Source organism: Notolepis coatsorum (genome assembly GCF_963971535.1).
Source record: "Notolepis coatsorum genome assembly, chromosome: 18".
Classification (NCBI taxonomy): Eukaryota; Metazoa; Chordata; class Actinopteri; order Aulopiformes; family Paralepididae; genus Notolepis; species Notolepis coatsorum.
In genome coordinates, this window is record NC_140182.1 from 17,612,137 (window position 1) to 17,624,293 (window position 12,157).

Below are 12,157 nucleotides of genomic sequence, written 5' to 3' on the forward strand. Positions count from 1 at the left end.
TGTCTGTCTGTCTGTCTGTCTGTCTGTCTGTCTGTCTGTCTGTCTGTCTGTCTGTCTGTCTGTCTGTCTGTCTGTCTGTCTGTCTGTCTGTCTGTCTGTCTGTCCGTCCGTCCGTCTCTCTCTCTCTCTCTCTCTCTCTCTCTCTCTCTCTCTCTCTCTCTCTCTCTCTCTCTCTCTCTCTCTCCATATATATATATATATATATATATGTCTGTATGTACAGTATGTTTGGTTGCATGTCTGTCTGTCTGTCTGTCTATCTGTCTGTATATATATACTGTATATATGTCTCTCTGTCTGTATGTATGTCTGTATTCATTTGTCCATAATATGTCTCTCTGTCCGTCTATCTATGCAGCCTGTGTAACATACGGAATAAACAAACGTGCAATCCGTGTACGTTACTGAATCGTTCGCCCATTTACCCCCTAACTAAGCTGTGTTTCTCCCGGCAGGATCTGAAAGACGTGGGCCGTAACCAGCCCTTAGACACGGCCCTGCTGCCAGAGAATCGGGGGAAGAACAGATACAACAACATACTGCCTTGTGAGTGTGTGGGCGGCAAGGCATTTAGAAGAAGAGGGGGGGGGGGGAGACTAAACAGAAAACAAACACGGAGTGATTATGAAAGATTAGACGGTTCTGTGAAGACCGCGCCTTGTTCTCGTTTTGGCGTCGTACCCAGTGTGTTTTCGGTGCCAAGACGTCTTGCTCAATCACTCGTGTTTATTCCCGTGCTCAGATGACTCAACGCGCGTGAAGCTGTCCTACGTGGATGACGATCCCTGCTCTGACTACATCAACGCCAGCTACATTCCGGTAAGCCCCTCACTTGACAGCACAGGTGGCTTGACACCAATACCGACAGGCGGTGTGGTGTAAACATACCGTAGAGTGCCACAGATGTATCGCAGATGTCAATAGGGTCGGACGAGATGGACGACACAAAATATCATATTATTTATTTAATTTTTATTTAGCCTTTATTTAACTAGGTTTGTCCCAATTGAGATCCAGGATCTTTTTTACAAGGGAGACCTGGCCAAGAATAGCAGCAACACAAAGTTTCAACATACACACATAGACATTACAGATAAAAGTAACGTTACAAAATGGCCAGATAAAACATTTGCACACAGAAAACGTGGTTACAATGCTTCACCATAGCCTTAAATACGTTCAGTGTTACCAAGCTTTGAATCTTCAGATTGGACTGGAGATTGTTCCATGCAGTAGGTGCGGAAAACCTAAAAGCTTTCTTTCCCATTTCTGTATATTGCAATTGTTTTAGCTGATAAAGCTATTTCCGTATAAACAATGTAATTTTTGTTGAGGTCTAGTCTTGAGTTTAGAATCTACGTGTCCTATTCGTGGTACCTTCCAACTCTTTTAGTTTACATGTATTTACTATGTACTACTACACTTAATGGTGATAACTCCTACTGGATTTACCGGTGATGATCCATCACCTAAAAACATTTATTTTTAACAAGGCTTTTGCCTGAACTATTCTTTTACTTTTGTTTTACTTATATTCATTTTATTATTTTTTTTTTTTAATTATTATTTTTTTTATCTTCTTCCATTTCATTGGTTGTTTTATTCATTTTAATTGTTTTATTCATTGAACTTTTTATCGTTATCTCCTGTAGCACTTTGAGATTTTCACAAATATAAAGTGCGGTACAAATTGAATTTATTATTATTATTATTATTATTATTATTATTATTATTATTATTATTATTATTATTATTATTATTATTATTATTATTATTATTATTATTATTATAGGTACAAATTGAATTTATTATTATTATTATTATTATTATTATTATTATTATTATTATTATTATTATTATTATTATTATTATTATTATTATTATTATTATTATTATTATTATTATTATTATTATTATTATTATTATTATTATTATTATTATTATTATTATTATTATTATTATTATTATTATTATTATTATTATTATTATAGGTTAGATTAGATTCAAGTATATTAGTACAAGTACAAAGTACAGTGGAATGAAGTCGGCATCTAACCACAGTGCAAAGGAGCAGTAAAGTGCATTATAGTATACAGTATAACATGGATATATGGAGTATATATGACAAAGCTACGGAGTAAACATGCTAAGCTAATGTATGTACAGTATTATTATATACAGTGATACGAGTATCAATACACTATGATAAATAAACCAGTGTTGCCAGTGGTTTAACTAATACGAGTAAATATGGATATATATTAAGGCTGTCCCCGACTAAGGATTTGGATAGTCGACTATGATTGGACGAAATTTGCCGATTGCCGATAGTCGACTATTAGTCGACTATTAAAAAAAACAAAAAGAATAATATATATATATTTTTTTTTATCATTCCATTTGGGCTGTGGGGTGCTTAATGTCTGAAGGAGTCGACTGAAGGCTTCTTGTCCTCTGCAAAAGCATGCAATTGGTCCACTGATACATCTTGATATTTGTCTAGTGTGTTCATTAGATGGGTGAAATCCTCTTTCAGTGCCTCTGTGCCTGTTTTCTTAGGCAGTTAGCCTCTGGTATGCGTGCCATTAGCGTTAGCCACGCCTCTAGGCCTCTTTTCTTTTGGAAAGAATGATAAAAGAAAAAAGAAGAAATTATAATTTAGTTTTTGTATTCGACTAAGCGGTTGGCAGTCGACTATGGCTCCTTTCGACCGATTAGTCGACTATTCGACGAATAGGGGTCAGCCCTAATATATATACAGATACAGTGTGTACAGTGTTATTGTACATTGTTATTATGCAGTGCTATGGATCATTTATAGGTTGGATATAGAGGTATAATGGAAGTAGATATGAGTACAGTAGTGTAAGTAGACAGTTGTAGGCAGCAGAGAGTATAGAGTACTGGAGCAGGGTGGGGGAGTGTGGGGCCGTCAGCGGGGTGCAGAGTTCAGTGAGGTGACAGCTGGAGTGGAAGAAGCTGTTCCTGAGAGCTGGCTGGTCCTGGAACTGAAATTACTGTAGCGCCTCCCAGAGGGAAGGAGGGCAAACAGTCTGTGGGTGGGGTGAGAGGTGTCCTTGATGATACTGCATGCCTTCCTCAGACACATTGCAGGGAGTGGTGTACCGGTGATGCGTTGGGCGGTTATATTATATGGACCTAGAATATCAGCCAGGCTCTTGTCAATCTTACTTTCTGTAATTTATTATGTATATTTTAAAATATGTATATATTTAAAGTTGTTCATATTGCAGTCTTCACTATATGGAATTCACATTATCTCATAATATGATCTCAATCCATATATACAGAATATATCATCTCATACATCCCTAATCAGAAAGTACATTGAGCTATAATGTTTGAGTGTGAATGTGTATTTTCAGGGCAGCAACTTCCGTCGGGAGTACATAGCCACCCAGGGCCCTCTACCAGGGACCAAAGATGACTTCTGGAAGATGGTGTGGGAACAGAATGTCCACAACATCGTCATGGTTACCCAGTGTGTGGAGAAAGGCAGGGTGGGTAGAGGAGGCTCAGATCATCTGATTTAGAATAGATTGTTTTTAGCAGCCATTTATATTGTGGCTCCTAAAAGCCTCCATAAAGAATAGATAATATTGCTTTGTCTTGTTGCCTCGTGGCTCTGGGCGCATTGTACAGTTATGTACAGTACCAATGTAGTAGTAGTAGTAGTAGTTTTTTATTCAGTCATCATCACACACAATACAATATGCACAATCATTCCAGAATGTTTTTTTGGCGATGACTGAAAAGGTACAGGCTGAAGCATAATGCATATATTATATTCTTATCAAATTAAGCCTCCAAAACAAAAACTAAAAAATAACAAAATAAAGATTATTCACATTTCTAACCTTCACAAATAGCTCTACAAACCATTTTTTGTATCCACTTTTTCTCCCATTTTCTATATTTTCTCCCATCCCAATTTCGTATCATCCAATTCAACCCTCCCCTGTCACGGACGCCGTTTCTTGCCTCCCACAAGCCGGCTGCAATGTGGACTAAGTCATACATAGCACAAGTCCCCTCCGTTACTTGAGGTAACAGCAGTCGCATCTTTTCACCTGCGCAGCTCGATCTCTCAGTGGCGAGGAGTAACGCGTGGGAGGCTCACGCTGCCCCCGACACTTCCTGATTCTACTGTGCAGGCGCACCAACCGACCTGTAGGAGTCGCTGTCCACAACGCCCGATCCCCACCCATCAGTTTCCCACCCCCTAATACGGCCAATGTGTATTAGTACGGACGACCAGCTAAACTGAAAGCAAATGTGGAGCGCTGGGCTCGAACTGACGAGCCCAGCGTCTCCAGCATTTCGTGGCGAGCGCCTTGCCCACTACGCCACGTAGCCGCCCATACAAACCATTATTTTAAAAACCAAAAGCAAATGACTGGTGTCGCGTAACAATAGAAATACATCTCCTTTGCAGCTTGGCTGGCCGTCTGCACTGATACAATTGGCTGTATTAGAGGGTGGGAGAAGCTGGCGGGGTGGGTCCGGGTCATTGTAAACAGCGACTCCTACAGTTCGGTCGGGGCGCCTGCTAAGCGCGGATAGGACTTGAGGGGGATAGTGTGATCCTCCCACACGCTACGCCCTCTCGATGAGAGTCCGCGCTGCCAGGTGAAAAGAAGCGGTGATTGGCTGGACGTGTGTCGGAGGAAGCACGTGGTAGCCTCCACTCTCCCAGATGATCTGACTGTGGGGGGTAAGTGCGCAGCGACCAGGAAGGGACTGGGAATTGGCATACGACTAACATTGGGATGGGAGAAAATCGGAGGAAAATGGAGGGGGAAAAATATCAATATATATAAAAAAAAAAAAAAAAAAAACATCTCCTTTGAATCCCTTTCTTAGCTTTTTGAACAGTAAACTTACAAACAAAACTACATTTCCTCATCATTTTAATCTAAATTCTATTCTTTATTCCCGGGAACAAACAAAATGTCAACAACCCACCCCTCACTCGGTTGCTTCCGTTCAATTCTATCCAATAAAATACGATAAACTATTTTTTAAAACCACGATCTGCCTCCCATCGTGTACCGCTGTCTTCCCGTCGGTCCTCAACAGCGACGTGAAGGGAAAACGTCAACATGACTCTCCTCTCGTCTTGTCCTCGTCTTCGGTTCACATTAAAGTCCCACCCCGAACAGCCTGTTTCATTTGGACACGCGTCAAACCACAGACGCCAAACGCTCCCTGTAGTCGATCGCTGGGTGTTTTAACGGTAAAACGGCCTGTTCTTCTAACCATTGTCATGTGTGTGTTTTGTGGTGGAAATCCCTTAGAGGTTATTGTGATGGAAAGATCCAACGATATCTTGTGTGTATTTCTCCCTATCCAGGTCAAGTGTGATTACTACTGGCCTGTTGACCAGGACCCTCTGTACTACGGAGACCTGATCGTCCAGATGCTGTCTGAGTCTGTGCTGCCTGAGTGGACCATACGGGAATTCAAGATCTGCAGCGTACGTGGGGACTGCAGTCCATTGTTCTCATAGTAACGCTGTTTTTATGTTTTATAAATGTGTGTGTCAGAACCTTTTTATTAATGTGGCCCCAGGAACCCTCGGGGGTCCTTCATGGGGGGGGGGATTCCGGTGGGTACTTAATTCGTTAGAAGAGTAGAATGTATAAGAATGAGAAGAATCATTCAGATCATAGGGTTGCCTGACAATACAGAACAAAGGGGAAATAACAGAGGAGAGCTGTTATTTCCCCTTTGTTCTGTGTTGTCAGGCAACTCTTAATTTGGATGCATCTATCAATTAATATATTCACAAACAGAGTACCTTGCCATAAAATCTTATCAATTGAGGGCTTATTGATCTATTTTTGGGTGTGCCTGTCCAAAAACACTTTGGGAACCCCCTGATCTACATCACATTACAGTAGGAACCTAAGTATCGGCACAGTGACACAGTGGTTAGCGAACCTGACAGGGTGGAGTTTGCATGTTCTCCCCATGTTTGTGTGGGTTTTCTCCCACACCAAAAGACACGCATGCTAGATACACTCCTGCCACTGCCCTTGGCCAAGGTACTGGCATTACAACTGGAGTCGGTTCCCAGGCACCTGTCCGTGGCGGCCCACCAGTGTTGTAGTCGAGTCACTAAATCTCGAGTCCGAGTCCAGTCTCAAGTCCCCAGTGTTAAATCTCGAGTCCAAGTCGAGTCTCAAGTCCCCAGTGTTAAATCTCGAGTCCAAGTCGAGTCTCAAGTCCCCAGTGTTAAATCTCGAGTCCAAGTCGAGTCTCAAGTCCCCAGTGTTAAATCTCGAGTCCAAGTCGAGTCTCAAGTCCCCAGTGTTAAATCTCTAGTCCAAGTCCGAGTCACCAAAGAAGAGCCAGAGTCAAGTTTGAGTCGAGTCCCCATTACCCTAGTCCAAGTCCGAGTCTGAGTCATCAAGGTTGAGTCCACTCCACTCTGGCCGTCAAAGAGCTGACATACAAATAAAAAAAGGTCTACATTAAACATAAATGACACAGCGGTCACCATTTCAAAGGGGGGTTATTTACTTTGTGACACAAACTAGCCATCAATATCTTATGCCAAATGATTAGGGCCTATTACACAAATGTTTTAAATAAATGTATTTATCAATGAACAAGTCTGAGTCCTCGACCTTCCGAGTCCGAATGCAGTCAATGCTCGAGTCCAAGTCCAAGTCCAAGTCATCAGTGCTCAAGTCCAAGTCGAGTCACGACTAGTCCTGAAAATCAGTCCAGGACTCGGACTTGAGTACTATACAACACTACTGTCCACTGCTAAGTGGTTAGGATGGCTCACATTGAGAAGAACAAGTTCCCCCACAGGGATTAATAAAGTAGAATTGAACTTAATCTAAACCAATCATACGTGCTAAACTGTCCTGACCGCGTGCCTCTGTGTGCCACAGGAGGAGCAGCTGAACTTCTCCCGGCTGGTGCGTCAGTTCCACTACACCGTGTGGCCCGACCACGGCGTGCCGGAGACCACCCAGTCTCTGATCCAGTTTGTCCGCACCGTCAGGGACTACATCAACAGGACCCCTGGGTCCGGGCCCACTGCCGCCCACTGCAGGTACGGGGGTATTGAGGATTCTGCACTGTGCAAGGATTTTTTGCGAGGGTTGTCGTCGTGCATTTTACCGTGCTGTCTGTTTACCGAGATATGTCTGTCCTCCCTCCCTCCCTCCCTCCCTCCCTCCCTCCCTCCCTCCCTCCTCCGCAGTGCCGGTGTGGGACGTACGGGGACCTTCATAGCCCTGGACAGGGTGCTCCAGCAGCTGGACACCAAGGACACCTTGGACATCTACGGTGCTGTCTTTGACCTGCGCCTCCATCGCTCCCACATGGTGCAAACGGAGGTAAAGCTCCCCATGCCTACACTTTTACACTTTGCGATAAACTAAGTGACCTGTTTTTATTCGCAAAATGGAGTTTACCCACTTTTTTTTTTTTTTTTTTTTTTTTAAGTTGATATACATAATCAGAATCACAGAAACACTTTATTTGTTTCGTGGACGATTTTGTGGACGATATACGTGCACAGGAATTTGTCTTGGTGACATTGGGAGATAGGATAAGATAGATAAGATTCAAAACTTAATTGTGTTGAATTGTGTTGTTGTCAACTTCTGTCTCTTCTGGGCCCCGTTCCCCGTACCTGGATAACTGAGTTAGCCGGATAACTTTCGGTTAAGTCTGACTTAAGCCAGACTTTCCGGTTCCCCGTACCTGGATTTTCCAAATCACCATGACAACAGATCCAAAAGTTTGAGCCTGGTCGAAAGCAGGGTTTAAGTTCAAGTTAGCCGGATCAACCATCGCCACGCCCCCGCAAAGGAGTGACAGCGCGTTTCCTGAAATTATTCCCACAGTCTAGGATCTGCGTTATACCATTCTGAATTACGTTTTTGTGCTCCATTCTTCCAGAGGGGTCTTTTGAAATGTAAAATAGACCCAAAATGCTGATACTAAATTCACTTTGTCCTAAATAATGCACGTTATATACCGTGGCGCTCGCTCGGTGCAACAACAACAAAATAAAGAATATTCTAAACACGGGTCTCTCGTTCATTAATGTATAAACAATGAATTTATCCCATCTGGCACAGTGGCTCAGCGGTAGTGCTCAATCCTGGCAACCCAGCGACCGGGGTTCGAAACCCCGTGTTTCCAATATAATTTTTTGGAATATAATATTAATGAGTCTGGTTATTTAAGGTAGCCTGGTTTTAAGTTAAAATATTATAAGTCTACATGCATTGAGGATGTCATTCTTTATATAGCTCTCAACGTGCACCAAATTGAATTATTCCTATATTGCAAAAAGAAGGAGACGACTGGGTTTCGAACCCCGGTCGTCTGCGTGAAAGTCAAAAGAAGAACCCGTTACACCACAGAGAAGATAAGTAAAAGATCGACCATACATCAATCAATGGGTAAGGGAGCCATATCGTTATTCTGTATAACAGTTTTACTAATTATTTTCGCTAGCAAGATCTCATTTGATTATTCAATCCAGCAGGCAAGTTTAAAGAAATATAATCTGATTGATTGAGGTAATGAGGGACTTAAAATTAGCCTATAGATAACGCATTTAACTTGTCGGCGAGGCGATTGAGCCGTACTGCAATATGTTAATAAAGTTTTAAATCAATTAATCAATCAATGCCGCTAGAGAATCAGGAGCTCTGCTATCGATACGTGCTGGCTTTTCAAATGAAGCGGCCGCGCGCACTTATCCTGGGTCTCAAGTCTGAATCGAGTTAACGAGACTGAATCCACCTTCGAGGAACAGGAAAATCCCGGCTTCGAACATCGGGTTAACTGAATCTGGATAATGTGACTCTTGATCGACTTAGTTGAACCAGGTACGGGGAATGGGGCCCAGGTTAGAAGAGAATGATAACACAAATAAATAGGAACATTAAAGATTTAATAACATAATATGTCAAGTCAGTTCTATTTATATAACTCCTTAAAATGACAAGCCAAAGTGCTTTATAAACACAGAAAATCTGATAAAAGAACAGGGCGGAAAGGAATCCCAACCTGAGCATGACATAAGAGCAAAATGGGTATAGGTTCAATAGGTTTCACTCTCTCCACTTCATACAAGAATTGCAGCCAAAAAGTGTTTCACTGCAGTGATGTACCATAGACACAAAATAGACTGAGCAGAGAATTGCTTAACCTCACGGATGATTTTTTTTTATAGATTTCGGTCTATGAGAAAAAATATTTAAATATGTTCTTATTGATTATGATAGATTTCTGACATTAAAATCTATAAAAGACTATTAGCAGGTTTCTGACAGAATAAAAGCAATGCATAAAGTGCAGACATAGAATGAGTATAAAAATAGACAGAATAAGAGCAGTGCAATAAAATAGTTCTCATCTACAGTACACCAAGGGAACAGGAGAAGGTACAGTAGGACTGTGTGTGTCTCTGAATCAGAATCAGAAATGTATTTATTGCCAAGTAGTTTACATATACAAGGAATTTGATTTGGTTGTTTGGTGCAACATTAAATATAAGAATAAAATAAATGGTAGAATAAGATAAAATGGAATATAAGCTTTAGTTTACTAGTACTTAAAATAGAAGTACAATAGAATAGAATAGAATTATAAAATAAAATAGGCCAGGGCTGTACAATTGCGCACGATGTGGTCGAGTATATACACTAATTAGAATAAAAATAACAATACAGTGGGATGGAATATTTAACAGGGCTGTGCAATTGAGCAGCAATGTGCAAATATTTTAGTGACACACCATAAGAGTCAAACCCCTGTGGCCCGAATGGGAGGCCAAACATGGACTGGTTGCCCTGGGATATATATATGTGGTACCAGTGTTGTAGTACTGTAGGACAGGGTTGATTGATTGATTGATTGAAAAGTGTATTAACAGATTGCAGAATGGGTACAGTACAGTACAGCTCAATACATACAATTGTTAAGAGGATGCAGACCTGAGAAAGACTTTCGTCTTGTTTCCATCAGGGCCCTCCATTTTCAATTCATCATACAGGACTCGTGACTCGACTTGGACTTAAGCACTGATGACTCGGACTTGGACTTGAGCATTGACTGCATTCGGACTCGGAAGGTGCAGACGAGGACTCGGACTTGTTCATTGATAAATACGACTCAGGCTCTTCTTTGGTGACTTGGACTCGACCACTGGGGACTAGTCGAGATTCGACTCGGACTGGAGATTTAGTGACTCGACTACAACTCTGTGTGGTACACTGGGTCTGACAGTGTGATCATGTATGTTTTCTCCCTCTCCCAGTGTCAGTACGCTTACCTTCACCAGTGCGTGCGAGACGTGCTGCGAGCCAGGAAGCTCCGCAACGAGCAGGAGAACCTCCTCTACCCCATCTACGAGAATGTGAACCCCGACGCCCAACGAGGTACGTCTCTCGCTCACTCTAGGAGGTCAAGGACGACACAAAATTAGGCTTTAGATTTAATTTGTGAGGCTTTTAAGTTGACATTTGATAAATATAAGCGGTATAAAAATGATTAATAATTTTTTTGTTTGTTTGCTTGTTTCTGGCCCACAGATATGGTGTACACCAGACGTTAAAGATTGTATTGACTACTGAGAGAGGGAAACAAAAGCAACATTTTGTACTTTTTTTTTATATGTTTAGCACTACAGGGATACATGGCAATTTCTATTTTTGTACTATTTTTGTTGATAATTCCATCACCAGATAAAAATGAAACACTATACTATATAACTATTTATGAATATAACAGGATATTAATTCCAAACAGAACTGTATATATTTGCTTCAAATCTGTGTGTGTTTTGTATATATGATGCTTTATATTTCTATAACGGCCACTTTTGTTACCACTACTGTAATTTTGTTGTGTTTGATAAGCTATAACATTTGCACATTATCACTGTGATAAATCACAGATGTAGAACTGCAATATACAGACCAAAACCTGTCCATAATCTGCTTCCCTGTATACGACGCCGAAGAGTCAGTTAAAGGGTAAATTCCGAATGACCGTAACTCTATTCCCTACTCGTCAATGGCGCTGTTGAAGGGTACAGTCCTTTCTCTGCATCACACTGGATACCCGGCTCCTCGCTTTACTCAGTCATAAAACTAATATAGAGTAATGGGGCCAGTGTAAAAAGCACTTGAACATACTCAGAAGTGAACCCGAAGCAAAAAGAGTGGGTTTCCCGGGCGTTTTGTACAGAGCACAGACTGAAGAGTGGCCCTGTCGCTCTAACTTAGTTTTGTGGCAAATTGCCAGAGTTGCGGATATCCAGTAGGACTCTACCGATCAAAAACATCATTGGTAGGACGTAGATAATAGGGCTAGGTGTCCAAAATTCTGAACTTACCCTTTAATTCAACTCAATTGGATTCTGTACAGCATGTATCACAAGTCAGCTTTGAGAGGATGATTCATTGTGACCGAAGGTGACGTCAGCTTATTTTTCCCAGCTACACTAACGGCACAGCTTTTATCTCGGGAGTCTAGTGGTAAAGAGAACTGTGCAACTAAACTGTAATCAACATCTCAGTGATGAAGTGTATGCCACATGATTGTTTCTTGAGCAAACAAATGATTAACAGTGAGAATGGTTCAGGAAGTCACCTACTACTGTATGCTGTATTCATGTATGTAGATAAAGTACTTTGCTTTTCCTACTTGGGGTAGCCCAATGCCTTTTAATGAGACATTTATTATACAAATTAAGACCTATATTTTTTTTAATGTTGTATATAACCATGGCTGGTTCTTGTAGTAACAAATGGAAAAATATTGTTTATTTAACCATAAGCCTATGTGAGGCTTCATATTAAGTGTGCTTGATGCATTTTCATTTGTATGCAAATGTCAATTGTACTTTTATGTAAGACATAATTATATGGGCAAGCAATTAAACACTGCATCTTTGGAAATATCCCACATCTACGAGTATTCATCCATTAACAATGCATACCTGCTCAAACATGACCATAAAATAGTCATTGTCAAAGAATGCTTGATGGTAATCATTATTACACAATCAATGTAATACTAGACAACTGTGCGCTGTGGTTCTTAAGCTACTGTACATTTCCATACTGTATGGGACGTATGACGCATTTTCTAT

At 41.1% G+C, this 12,157-nt stretch overlaps 1 protein-coding gene across 1 annotated transcript in view; it reads left to right on the top strand.

Moving 5' to 3' along the window:
* The window catches only part of ptprbl (protein tyrosine phosphatase receptor type B, like), a 72,991-nt gene extending 61,024 nt beyond the window's left edge, over window positions 1-11,967 (top strand). Inside the window, exons 25-32 of the mRNA XM_084334313.1 lie at window positions 456-546; window positions 743-819; window positions 3,387-3,521; window positions 5,375-5,497; window positions 6,927-7,090; window positions 7,241-7,376; window positions 10,319-10,439; window positions 10,593-11,967. Coding sequence (XP_084190439.1) covers window positions 456-546; window positions 743-819; window positions 3,387-3,521; window positions 5,375-5,497; window positions 6,927-7,090; window positions 7,241-7,376; window positions 10,319-10,439; window positions 10,593-10,615 — 870 coding nt within the window. The 3' untranslated portion in view covers window positions 10,616-11,967. The remainder of the gene's footprint in view (window positions 1-455; window positions 547-742; window positions 820-3,386; window positions 3,522-5,374; window positions 5,498-6,926; window positions 7,091-7,240; window positions 7,377-10,318; window positions 10,440-10,592) is intronic.
* The last annotated feature ends 190 nt before the right edge of the window (window positions 11,968-12,157 follow it).